The 12,622-nt window shown below is 47.0% G+C and overlaps 1 protein-coding gene across 1 annotated transcript; it reads left to right on the forward strand.

Annotated features, from left to right (window-relative positions):
- Window positions 1-5,158: 5,158 nt before the first annotated feature.
- Window positions 5,159-8,306, forward strand: LOC103631778 (alanine--glyoxylate aminotransferase 2 homolog 1, mitochondrial). The gene is made up of 9 exons (XM_008653260.3): window positions 5,159-5,634; window positions 6,010-6,240; window positions 6,310-6,480; window positions 6,653-6,796; window positions 6,928-7,107; window positions 7,229-7,454; window positions 7,577-7,690; window positions 7,796-7,882; window positions 7,968-8,306. Exons 1-9 carry the CDS (start codon window positions 5,395-5,397, stop codon window positions 8,009-8,011), a joined length of 1,437 nt encoding a protein of 478 aa, XP_008651482.1. The 5' UTR covers window positions 5,159-5,394; the 3' UTR covers window positions 8,012-8,306.
- The last annotated feature ends 4,316 nt before the right edge of the window (window positions 8,307-12,622 follow it).

The following is a 12,622-nucleotide window of genomic DNA, read 5'->3' on the forward strand; positions in this document are numbered from 1 at the left end:
CAAATTTTCCTTCGCACGAGGTTGAGTTAGGAGATAACGCGTGTAACACATCGACTACAGGTTGTCACGACCAGTCACAACCCCTTTATGGGATGCCGATGGACACATACCCTAATCAACCGCAAATCGGCAGCAAACCAGCCGATCTGCACATGCCCGGACTGTCCGCACGTGAGCGCGGACCGTCCGGGCCAGCAACAGTCGGGCCCATTTTTAATGAGTTACCTAGACACGCACCCGAGCCACCACATAGGGCACCGAATTTAAACTATCCAGTCGGACGGTCCGCATACAACGACGGACGGTCCGCATATAATCACGGACGGTCCGGGTACGTATCCGGACAGTCCGCGCATGAGTCTTTTGAGGGGGATTATTACCTGAATCCTCGCCCATCCCAACAACACTTCCCATCACATTATGCAATGCACCAGCCCATTAATTCAGGATCCAGAGCCCAGGAAAGCTTTCCGGCCCCACCTAGAAGGCCGGAAAGAAACAATCAAACATATGAGCCATATAGGGCAAATGGAAATGCACCACGTAGCTCAAACCAATGGGGGGAACGACAACATACTAACATGCAACCAACCCCACCTATGTTTGACCAGAGAGCCGGTGGTCTTGCACCGGCTGCCATTGGTATAGTGAGGGAAGAAATAGCCAGGGCGTTCCGAGATAAGCTCGGAGTAAGCATGATCCCTGGGGGGCAATCATATCGGAAGCCTTATGACAGCCGATTTGATCACCACCCATACCCACAGGGAACTAGGATACCCGAGTTTGCAAAGTTTTCGGGTGACCAAGGAAAGAGCACGCGTGAGCACATAGGCCAGTTCCTAGCACAATTAGGAGAATTGGCTGACACCGAAGCATTCCGTGTGCGTTTATTTTCATTATCCTTAACAGGGACTGCATTCACATGGTATGCCACTTTACCTCCTAATTCTATTTCATCATGGGGGGATCTAGAGCAAAAATTTCATGATCATTTTTTCTCCGGTGATTATGAGCTAGATTTAGTAGACTTAGTGACCCTACGACAAGAAAAGGATGAATCGGTTAGTGATTATATCCGGAGATTCCAGGATACGAGAAACCGATGCTTTCAAATTCATCTAACAGATAAACAACTGGCGGGAATAGCCTTTGATGGATTGCGCTATTATTTAAAAGAGAGATTAGAAGGCATCCAGTTCTTTACTCTAGCACAATTACATCAGAGAGCTTCGGCTTGTGAAAGCCGAAGCAAAGAACTAGTCAGAACGGTTCATCATAATGTCCCTATAGTAGAACACAATCAAAGTAGTTCGGACGATGAACCAAAGAAAGTTTACACTGCCGAAATAGTTTGGCCCGAGCAGGCCAAATCTTTGGCTTGCTACTCCTTGCAGTCAGTTCAAAAGGAACGACAAGAGTAGGTTAAGTTTACATTTAATGTCGGCAAATGTGATAAGATATTCGATGAATTACTAAAAAATGGTAACATTAAAATTGATTATATCGTTCCACCTGCCGACGAACTAAAGCGTCGCGCATACTGCAAGTGGCACAACTCATTTTCACATGCCACTAATGATTGTAATGTGTTCCGACGACAAATTCAATCGGCCATTAATGAGGGACGATTGAAATTTCAGGAGGACACGGAGCCCTTCCCAATGAATGTGATCGACTTTAATGGCAAAAAGGTCCTAATTCGGCCCAACACAGCCGATAAGGGCAAAGACAAAGAAGTCATCATCGGCAACGCACGGGAGGCCGATGGAAACAACAAAATTTCTTGCAGGAAAGTGATGGCTGAGAAGACTCCTGATGGAGGGGAGACACTGAAGGTATCCATCACAAACTCCAGCGCTGGGGGGCAAGCACAGACAAGGGGATATGCGCGAGAACCCATACTACGCATCGCGGACGGTCCGGTGTCTAGGCGCGGACGGTCCGTAACATCACCGGACGGTCCGAAGCGTTCCGACGGACGGTCCGGCAACGTCAAAGAGCCGCGGCAACCACGTACCTTCAAACCACGACGACCAGAAATAGGTACGTGGAAAACTAACACATTCAAGGCAACTGGTCGGTTGGTAAAATCTAGCCCGACCTTTGATCAATTATTGTCTAAATACGTGAAAAAGAAGGCTGGCTCCAGTGACCGGCCACCAAAGGGACCTCGCTTACCCACCCAGGTGCGACGGCAGGTTAGGCCGATTGGACCACCACACCAATCGGAAAGGACGGAAGGTCATAATGTTCAATTAAGACCTAACGTACCTGCATGGACACCTCCACCACCATATCCACCTATGCCATATCCATACACATACATACCTCCACCATATGTCCCAAATCAAATGTGGGGCATGCCACCATATCCATTTGGGATGCCACAGTACCCCGCTTGGGGGGCACCCCAAACATCTGTATTCAATAGGTTGACACCTCCAGTACAAGACCGATTGAGAGCCCCTCAATCTGGTCCACGAGCACAGGCCCAGCAAGATTGCCGAACAACTCAGCCCCAAAGGCTGACTAATCCGGCAGGGGGACATACAGCTATAACCTCCAACAGTACGAAAAAGGGAGAGGTCATTAAAATAGGAGCGACAGATGTCGTCGTACAACAAAATAACGAAGGGCCGATGATTTTTGGTGAATCGGCCAACACAAACAAAAAAGAAAGTGCGACTGTCAATAAAATAGCCGATCCAAAATACTCCATGCCCCGATGGTGTCCATCGGGATTGACACGATCGCAAAAACGAAAATTACAGCGCCTCAGAGCAAAGGAGAATCAGGAAAAAAAGGCAGAAAGAATATTCAATGACACGCATCCGCAGTATCCGCCACCGCAAAAGAGATGGAGACCAAAGGCCGTTGAGAAAAGTCAAACGGCCACAAAGATAGTAAATAAAACAACAACTGTGCATCTCTCTGCAGGTATGGTAGACTGTCCGGCTATAAAGGCCGGATCATCTGCACAGGACGCGGACCATCCGACCCCTGAGGCCGAACCATCCGCACTACACCAAGACACCTCCGACGACGTACCGACGCCCATGGAGGAAGACGACCTGCAAGGAGAAGACCTGGTCGACTACGGAGCTATGCCAGAACACTTAGAGAATTAGGAAGGCAAGGTGACGAATGGGTCAGGACCAGTATGACGCTCGGCGATGTTGGGACTGACAGTTCGATCAAATCTAAAGGGATCACGTCCGTTGAGTCAACCATCGAGACCAAGGCCACTGCGTACCATCCTAGTAAGTGGCAAGATGCCTAAGAAAACCGATGTGATAACATCGAGTTAGTTGCTTTTGGTTCGCTCAGCTCCACCAAAAGGCAGGGGGGCATATGTTCGAACCAAAATTGAGCGCGGACGGTCCGGCCCTGAGGCCGGACGGTCCGCGGTCCGGACGGTCCGCGCCTGTGGGCCGGACGGTCCGCGCGTGCGCAGAACAGATTAGGGTTCCGAGTTTTGTGCTACGGTTGTTAGCTAAAATCATGGGATAAGCTCGGAAATTAGTTTGTAAAGGGTCCAGCCCCCCTCCTCTATAAATAGAGAGGTATACGGCCGATTTGTAATCATCAACAATCGAATCAATACAACTTCTATTTCGCATTTTATCCTAGGAGTAGTTCTAGTCTAGTTTAGCTTTAGCCTTCCAATCCCCAATTCTTCGTCTCTCTTCGACTCTACGTCGATTAGAGGAGTCTAGGTCGGCCGGCCCGAGCCTAGACACCACCTAGGATCTCTCCTCCCCGACGGGGTCCCTCCCGGGAGTGAGATCCAGGCGCCGTCGGCGGTCTTCCGCCGCCCCTGCGCACGCGCGGACCGTCCGGCCCTAGGGCGCGGACCGTCCGGCCGTCAGGCAGGGAACTCGGGCTCCTGCACCAGGTCGCGGACCGTCCGGCCCTGTGCCGCGGACCGTCCGCGCCTGACCAGAAAGCACCGCCGCCTCGCACCAGGCCGCGGACCATCCGGCCCCCGCGCGCGGACCGTCCGCCCCTGTGCAGAGAGCACCGCCGCTGGTTCTCTTGAGTAATTGGCGCCTCCAAAAAGGCGTCAACACTGCCCTTATTAAAAATCGGCACGAGGCCCTCATTCTTAGCTGTTATCACGCAGGGACGATGGACAGCCTGCAACAGCTGCTGCACATCCCTTGGATAGAGGACATGAAAAAGCTGACTAAAATAATTAGTCATACACATTTTCTCCTCCTCATCCTCTCCCTCGACTCCAACCCCCACTCCACCGCTTTGGCACTAAAAAGGTAGTAGAAAAAATAGTCACGGACCATGAGCTGTATCAAGATAGGTACTCCCCCGTTTAACTTTATAATTTATAAGTTATCTTAATTGTATCTCCTGTATGTTTTATAATAAAATCTATTATCCCTATCCTAAATAGTTGTGTTTTTTATTTTTACTTTTTAAGAAGTTGACTATTTTTAGCTTGGAACAAATATATACAAAAAACATTCATATTTGTAGTATATAATTAGTACTGTTAGGTAGATATTTGAACCCATTTTTATTATAAACTTATTTGAAGGCATAAATATTATTAGTATTCTTATAAATCTAACCAAGAAAGTTTGATCAACACGAGTATAAAGTGCGTTTGGTTGCGCACGGGAGAAGAATGGAGCGGTTCCATTCTATTTTATGTATGATTGATTCCTAACAAAAGAGCGGAGTGACTTCTGGAGTCTCATATGAAAAATTATCATAAATAATTTGAATGCTTTCACTTCACCAAAATGATCGGATACGTGCATTTTTCTGGACGCAAGCAATCTCCTCTCCACTACATTCATATGGTTCTCCAACCAAACAAAACACGAAACAACTTTACTCTACTTTACTCTTTAACTAAATAAAAAAATAGAGTGATTATGTTTCGTTTACCAAACGTGGATTAGAATAGTTTCATTCTTAAAAAGCTAGAATAAAGCTATTACATTCAAGTTTACTCTCCAACCAATCATATATTCATATATGGTGGGAGTTAATCTATTTTCCGTGAAAAGCTAAAATCAGCCAGAATTTGGGAGTAACAAATTGTTTAAGGAATATCCTCGTCACGGCCCACGAAACGACTCTCCACTCGCACACGCCATCACTCCCACCAGATAGCCACCAACCGATTCGTCGGCCCACATTTCAGAGCGACGAGTACACGCCGCACCACGTCAGGAAGATAAAATAAAGATCCCACGAGGAGAATCAAGATGCGTCCCTATCGGAATCTGGACCTTTGCCCACCCACTGCCACTAATCCTTCCTACCCTTGCGTGCTTAATCCTTCTTCCATTGCCTTATCTCTCCTTCCTCAGTTTAATCACCAGACGGCCAGCCCTAGCGAGCTCATATTCCGCTCCTGGTTGTCCGTCCATGGCCGCGTCGCTGCTTCGCCGTGGCGCCGTCACCAGCCGCCGGCGATGCCCGGTGGAGATGCTGCGGCGGCTGGTCTCGTCCGAGGCGGCGGCTGATCGGGCACCGTCGCGGCCGCCGCCGGAGATGCCGCCGTTCGACTACCGGCCCCGCCCATATGCCGGGCTGGGTGGCGCCGAGATCTTCGAGAAGAGGAAGGCGGTGCTCGGCCCGTCTCTCTTCCATTACTACCAGAAGCCGGTATACCCTCGGAGTGTTGATCTTAATTAGATCCGTCTCACTCGCTGCTCGTCTTTGTTATCCGTGCGATGAAATAAGATTAGTGTTCCAAAAAGGTGGGGTTCAGTGAACATGTGTTTTTGACCTTCATCACAAAGCAGCGTCTTCTTTGGCGCGACACCAATTTGCTAGGAGAATATTTTTTTATGCGTTTTGCATATGGTGGTTTAGATTCACCGTGTATGTTTCGGGTGAAACTGGACAGCTGGTCATGCTAAATAATCATTGTTGCACAACCACACCGTGTAGTCTTATTCTATAAAAACTTGAAACAGTGACAGAATGACGTTGGCATGCTGTCTGTCTAAACAATTTGCTATTCAATTGTGTTCACAGCTCAACATTGTGGAGGGGAAGATGCAGTACCTGTATGACGAGCATGGAAAGAGATATCTCGATTGCTTTGGGGGCATCGTGACAGTGTCGTGTGGCCACTGCCATCCGGATATTGTGAATGCTGTGGTGGAGCAGACCAAGTTGCTCCAGCACACAACCACCATTTACTTGCACCACACTATTGTAGAGTTTGCAGAGGCACTCACCTCCAAAATGCCTGGCAATCTCAAGGTAAAAGTAATGTCTGTCTGGGTGCAGTCATAACACGCACCATTTCATTTATGTTTTTGGATCCTGCAGGTTGCGTATTTTGTGAATTCTGGGACCGAAGCGAATGAGTTGGCAATGTTGATGGCCCGGCTGTATAGTGGGAATCTCAGTATGGTTGCGCTCAGAAATGCATATCATGGCGGAAGTGCCGGTACGATTGGATTGACTGGTATGCAGACGTGGAAATACCCAATTCCTCAGGTATGTGTACAGTGTATTGCGCTTTCATCAAATTATTTGACTGGTTATGTTTTCAAAGTCACATGTTTGCTGCAGTAGATTCTTAGTTATCAATAATTATCTCCGTTCTACCCAGCAAAAATGTATCCATTTCTTTATTACATCTATCATAGCCTCATAAGAATTTTTGCAGGGTGAAATACATCATGTCATGAACCCTGATCCTTATCGGGGGACTTTCGGGTCTGATGCTGCAGCTTATGCTAAGGAAGTCGAAGAACACATAACTTATGGAAGTTCAGGAAGGGTTGCAGGCTTCATTGCAGAAACATTCCAAGTATAAACTTTGAACAGACCATTTATAAAATGCTAGAACTAATTGAAATAATATGTATCTTTTGTTTATAAACCCAATTCAAAATAACTTATCCTTGTCGCAATCTTGTTGATACACCATCTCTGCTGTAGGGTGTGGGAGGTGCTGTTGAACTAGCTCCTGGATACCTAAAGTTAGCTTATGACATTGTGCGCAAGGCTGGTGGCGTTTGTATTGCTGATGAAGTCCAGAGTGGTTTTGGCCGTACTGGCAGTCATTACTGGGGATTCCAGACACAAGGTGTCATTCCTGACATAGTCACCATGGCAAAGGTCTATCTCCTACTCTAAAATGCAAGCATGTACTAATCAACCCTGGGGGAAATGTCTTCTGTTTTTTTTTGTGGCAACATCTTTCCATACTGATGTGACAATTTGTTCCCCCTGGTTTCAGGGAATTGGCAATGGCCTACCATTGGGGGCAGTTGTGACAACTCCTGAGATTGCAAGTGTGTTAGCTCAAAAAATCCAATTTAACACATTTGGTGGAAATCCAGTTTGTTCTGCTGGTGGGTTAGCTGTGCTTAAGGTTCTTGACAAGGAGAAACGCCAGGCACATTGTGCTGATGTTGGATCTCACTTGTTGGAGCGTCTAAAATCGCTTCAGGAGAAGCACGAAAGTAAAATTTCTTACCTTGATTCTGTTCGTCTACTCTTTCTGCTGTCCAACCTTTTCACTAACCATTTGTTCTGAGAAAAAGATGTTTCCTAAGTCAGCTACTCCTGGCCTTGCTCTTGCCAGTCATAGGTGATGTTAGAGGAAGGGGACTGATGCTTGGGGTGGAACTCGTTACGGACAGAAAGGAGAAGACCCCTGCCAAGTCAGAAACCATTGAACTGTTTGAGAAGCTCAGAGGTGCCGTCTCTCATTTTTCCTGCTCCATGACCATGATTATTTATATTTATTGATCTCTACTTGCCATGACATTTTTGTTTTTTGCTTCATAATACTTGTTAACAGATCTCGGGGTACTAGTTGGAAAGGGCGGTCTGCATGGTAACGTCTTCAGAATAAAACCACCGATGTGCTTTTCGAAGGACGATGCAGGTTCGAAAAGTTCTCAAGTCCAGAAAAAAAAAACTTCAAGTTACCGCATTGCGCGCACAAACTAACAAAAATGCTGTTATCACAGACTTCTTGGTGGACTCCATGGACTACGCAATGTCAAGGCTCTGAAGGAACATGCTCTGAGTTGACAATGTGTCTGCGTGGAAACAACACTTCCTGCAACCGCAAGATGCATGGCCTGAAATGAAACTGAAAGGCAGATGATTTAATGGGCATGCTCCCCGGGTGGTATGTTGGTGGTGTTATGGTGAAGTTTAATAGTCCCCCTCCCCCGAATAAATTGATGAAAGGGGACAGAACGTCTTGCCCAGCTTGTGAGTTGTTTGTAGAAGAACTGCAGTTAATAAATAGAACAGCGAGCGAGCAAGCGTGATATCAATCTGCATACGGTCATTTTCATTTATTACCAGATAAGTTGACAACTGCATGAGCCCGGCCATGTGTGGAGTCTCTCGTCGAGGTTCGGGTCGGGTGAGTCGGCTCCTGTTTGGTAGGCAGATCCAAAGAGAGGCCAAAGAGTCATGGCTCACTCAATTTTTTATAACCTTTTTATACCTAATGTTAAAGATAGAAAAAATAAAGTTTTGGGTAGGCTAAAATAGGTTTGTCCTCGACCTTCTTATTGGATCAGCTCTCCTGGCATTTGTTCTCCTTCACGGTCTAGTTCTCGTATCTATCTGTCCAACCCATTCTTCCTAACGATACCTAAGCTAGTTCACTCTGATGCCCTGTTCCCTCTACCGCTCCCTTCCCAATGTGTGATGCCGCCCAACCCCGCTCCTTTCCTAGCGCTCTCGCCCTGCTCGTCGTCACGAGGCTGGCTCACTCGATAGGCTCGATCTTACTCGTCGTGATGATGCAACTCGTCCTTGGTGACCGATGAGCTTGGCGTGACACTGTCCCTTTTCCGTCACTCCCGCTCTTCATGGAGATCAACATTTGCCAACGTATGCACGACTTCAATTTCGATGACAAGAACTCAATAGTATGTTTGCTTGTCTTGTTTATATAGTTTTCTTCTTTGAACTTGTATCATGTATTAATACTAAACTTGAATTTATGTGACACTAACTTTTTACGGTCTTGCTTAGTTTTTTTCGTGCGGTCTTTTTGGCCCCCCGTGAATTTCCATACTTTGTCTTCCACTATACTCGACCCGTGTTCAGTGTCGGGTCGGGTCAAGTGCTATGGCTCCCTGTTGAACGTGTTAGGTTGGATTTTTTTGTTTGGGTCGGGTTTTTTAGCTTTGGGTTGGGTTTTTTGTGGGGACAGGTATTGGGTTAAAATTTATGGCCCGTGGCAGGCCCGTGGGTTACTGTGTGTCAAAAACTATGGGTCGTACCCGCCTATTGCATTGGTCGGATTAGATCAGGTTTTTTAGGCGGGTCAGGTCAGGTTGGTCGGGTCAATTGATCCATGCTCAGGTCTAGTTGAGGTTGATATCATCGGGCTCGGTCAAGGAATCGAGTTAGATCCTATTCTCGCATCTTGATTGGGGCGTAATAATTTTATACTTGGAGATCTTTTCTCGTAGGTATAACACACGTCTTCTATCGTATCTAGTGGCTACTAGTGCATATAGTAGCTAGTGTTTGGGGTTGAGCACCAATTCATTTTACAGTTCTTACAATGGTATCAAAGTTAAGATGTGTCTAAATCTTAAGCCTAGATGTGTGTTAGCCCTTCGGCTTTTACGGTGAATCTAAGCAAAATCCTTCGAAGTCTCGATGTCACCATTAAAGGGTAAGAAATAGGCAATGAAGAAATAAAACATTTAGTTTCCTCCACCCTAACCCCACCTCGAGCATACACATAGAAGAAAGGGAGGGAGTAGGGAAGAAAGGAAGTAAGAAACTTACCTGGTCTTCCATGACTAGGGGAGAACAATGGCGTTGTCGCCGACCTAGAGCGTGTAACCCAAGCCCACAAGCATTTAGAGCACCGCCAAGAGGCCACTTGGTGGCGGTGCACTCACCCCGAAAGGGGAGTGCACACATCACCAAGGGGGCCACAGGCGGTGCCATGTCTTAGGTACTCTTAATCTAGCACTATAGTGGAGGAAGTTATTGTCGTCAAAGTGAGGTGGGGTATGGGTATCCACCACGTCCCTCTTAATCTAACGTCGACTAAATGGTGGTTAAGGCAAAAAAGTTCATAATGAGTCACCGACTTTGATACCAATTGAAAGGAATGTGGGCGCCTAAGAGGGTGGGTGAATTATGACTTGTATTTCTCACGCTCAAAACTAGGCCTCTAGTTAATCTCTTAAACAAAAACTATGCGGATAACCAAGAAAGCTAGTGTAATTAAGGTTTTATCTAAGTGTTGCTATCTACACCACAAAACTTAGTTATGCAACCTAAGTTCTAGTCCTACCAACTAGCATGTAACTAAGCTAAGAAATGGTAACGAACATAACTACACAAAGCAATATAAATGCGGAAGCTTAAGAATGGTATGAAAACTCCTATTGACGTGATGATAAATTTATCGAGGTATCAAGAACCGCACAAGGTTCTTATTAATCCTCGGCGGTGCCACTACGTAAAGAAACCCCACGTGAGTGACAAGCACCTCGAACAGGTAACTCCATAAATAGTTATGTGCCTTCTCCACACATAAGTGGTGCTCCGCTTCCGGCCTCTCTCGGATACTCCTCATTGTCTAGAATATCGAGCTTCTGGCCAAAACGCCACAAGCCTCATTCCCTCTAGCGCACAGTGACGGCCACACCACAAACATGGTTCATGTGGTCTCATAAGACTCCCGTCCAATTTGGTACAATTATAATGACACACGCAAGAGCCAAGGGTGTTTGTGGTTTTTCTAACCTCACTCAAACAACTAGGACTAAACCTAGAGTAAGCGCACTTAAGCGGTCTAACTAACCTAAGCACCTACGGTAATCATCGAGTGATACTTTATGCACTTGGGTGAATGGAGCTAAAGAAATTGTGTCTCAAGACATACAAGAGGTTACTTAGCTCTCTACACCTTGGAATGGATGGTTGAGGGTTTATATGGAGCCCCAAGCCCAAAAGAGTCGTTGGAAGTGTTGGGGCGAAGGCAAAGACGCCACCCTTCGCTCGAGGCCTTCGCTGCAGTCGCTGGTCCGACGGAGACAAAACGGGCAGGGACACCCTTCGCTTGATACGGCATCAGACGAAGGCCTGCGACGAGGTCATCCCACCGTGCGGCCTCGTCCAGCTCAGAGGCCCACGAGTGATCCGGCCCATTGTAACGGGCCCTGCGTGGCCGCTGCGTGTTACAAGCCTAATTTGTAAAGGCATTCTTGTAATTACAGTCTTAACCCTGCTTTATGGGAATATTCTGGGGATAACCTAGGTGTCTGAGGGCACATGCGTCCTTAACACAAGGCGCTGGGCGCTCAGACACCTATAAATACCCCCGCACAGTGCCCGTGAGAGGCCAGATTAACAGAGCTATTGCCATCTTGCGTGAGAATCCTGTTAACGTCTTTGTTCACCCTTGTTGGATCCCCTGGCAACTGAGAGCAAGTTCCAACATTTGGCGCCCACCGTTCGTGCTACGAGAAAACCACCCGCGATGGCACCCAAGAAAGCTAACCCGAAGGCTGACGAGGCTGCGAAGGCAGCACTACTTGCTGCAAGAAAGGGCAAGGCCCTCGCCCTCACCCAATCCACCCACCAAGAGGCCACTGAAGACGACGTTCTCCGCACCCGCGAAGACGACACCCTCCGCACCTGTGGCCCTGAAGGACAATCGCAGCCACCCTCAGGCTTCGCCCCACTGGAGGGCGCGGACCTCACCGAGGACGGTGAAGTCCTCGGCGTCTCAGCGGAAGAACAGCTACAGCTGCGCGCCCTGTGCCTCAAGAACCGCTGTTGGGGACTTGTTCTCAAATGCTATGAATTAAGAACAAGGCAACATAAAATGTTAAATATTAATGCCCTTCGTCCGCTGAAGCATTATTTCCTTAAGGATTTAATGAACTTCGGACGAAGGTTAAAAGCGGTACAATTACGAAGGTTGAATCTTCGTAATTGAACTATAATAAATTATACAAAATAACGCGAGATATGAAGCATCAAAGACAAGTAAATTATAAATGAACAACATCACTTTTATATTATATCAATTTAATGTACTCAAATATTGGATACATTTATACCTCTGCCTTGGCAAAGAATAATTCCCGAGTGATGTGATTGCAATTACAGGAATGCGTGAACAGTAAAGGAATATTGTTCACTATTAATAGGCACAAGACACAGCCTGTGAGGAATTACAATCATGCCCCTCATAAAAGTTTACAACAACGACTCAAACACTTATGGACTAAAAGGTCATTCTACTTTTAAGTCGGTTTGTAATTCCGAAGCTTCATGTACAGCAACCTTCGGTCATCACGTGCAGACAGCTTCAGCCGAAGCCGTTTCTTCTTGCAGGACCTTCGGCGACGAAGCATGGTCCCAACAGTAGCCCCTTCGCGGTGCTAGATCATTTTTCGTAACGAGCTTGATCCGTGAAAAAGTTCTCTTAGGCTTCAGGAAGCCGAAGGTCCGAAAAACACCTTCCCTGAGCTCGTTGTCGAGAAACGATTCAGTTTCCGAGCGTGTAGCGGTCCCACCCTGCAGGGTTACTATTTGGTCTCTGCGGTCCACCGCGCAGTGGGTGTAAGCAGCTGTTTGCGTGGTGTAAAAATCCGGACGATTCACCTTCTTACCTGCAGCACTA

The sequence above is a fragment of the Zea mays genome, chromosome 1 (genome assembly GCF_902167145.1).
Source record: "Zea mays cultivar B73 chromosome 1, Zm-B73-REFERENCE-NAM-5.0, whole genome shotgun sequence".
Taxonomy (NCBI): Eukaryota; Viridiplantae; Streptophyta; class Magnoliopsida; order Poales; family Poaceae; genus Zea; species Zea mays.

What these genes read in the sequence shown, in the direction of transcription:
- LOC103631778 (XM_008653260.3), top strand. Translation starts at nt 5,395, where the DNA reads ATGGCCGCGTCGCTGCTTCGCCGTGGCGCCGTCACCAGCCGCCGGCGA. An exon ending in TCATTGCAGAAACATTCCAA is followed by an intron (nt 6,797 to 6,927) that starts GTATAAACTTTG and finishes TCTCTGCTGTAG; the next exon opens with GGTGTGGGAGGTGCTGTTGA. An exon ending in ACTGTTTGAGAAGCTCAGAG is followed by an intron (nt 7,691 to 7,795) that starts GTGCCGTCTCTC and finishes ACTTGTTAACAG; the next exon opens with ATCTCGGGGTACTAGTTGGA.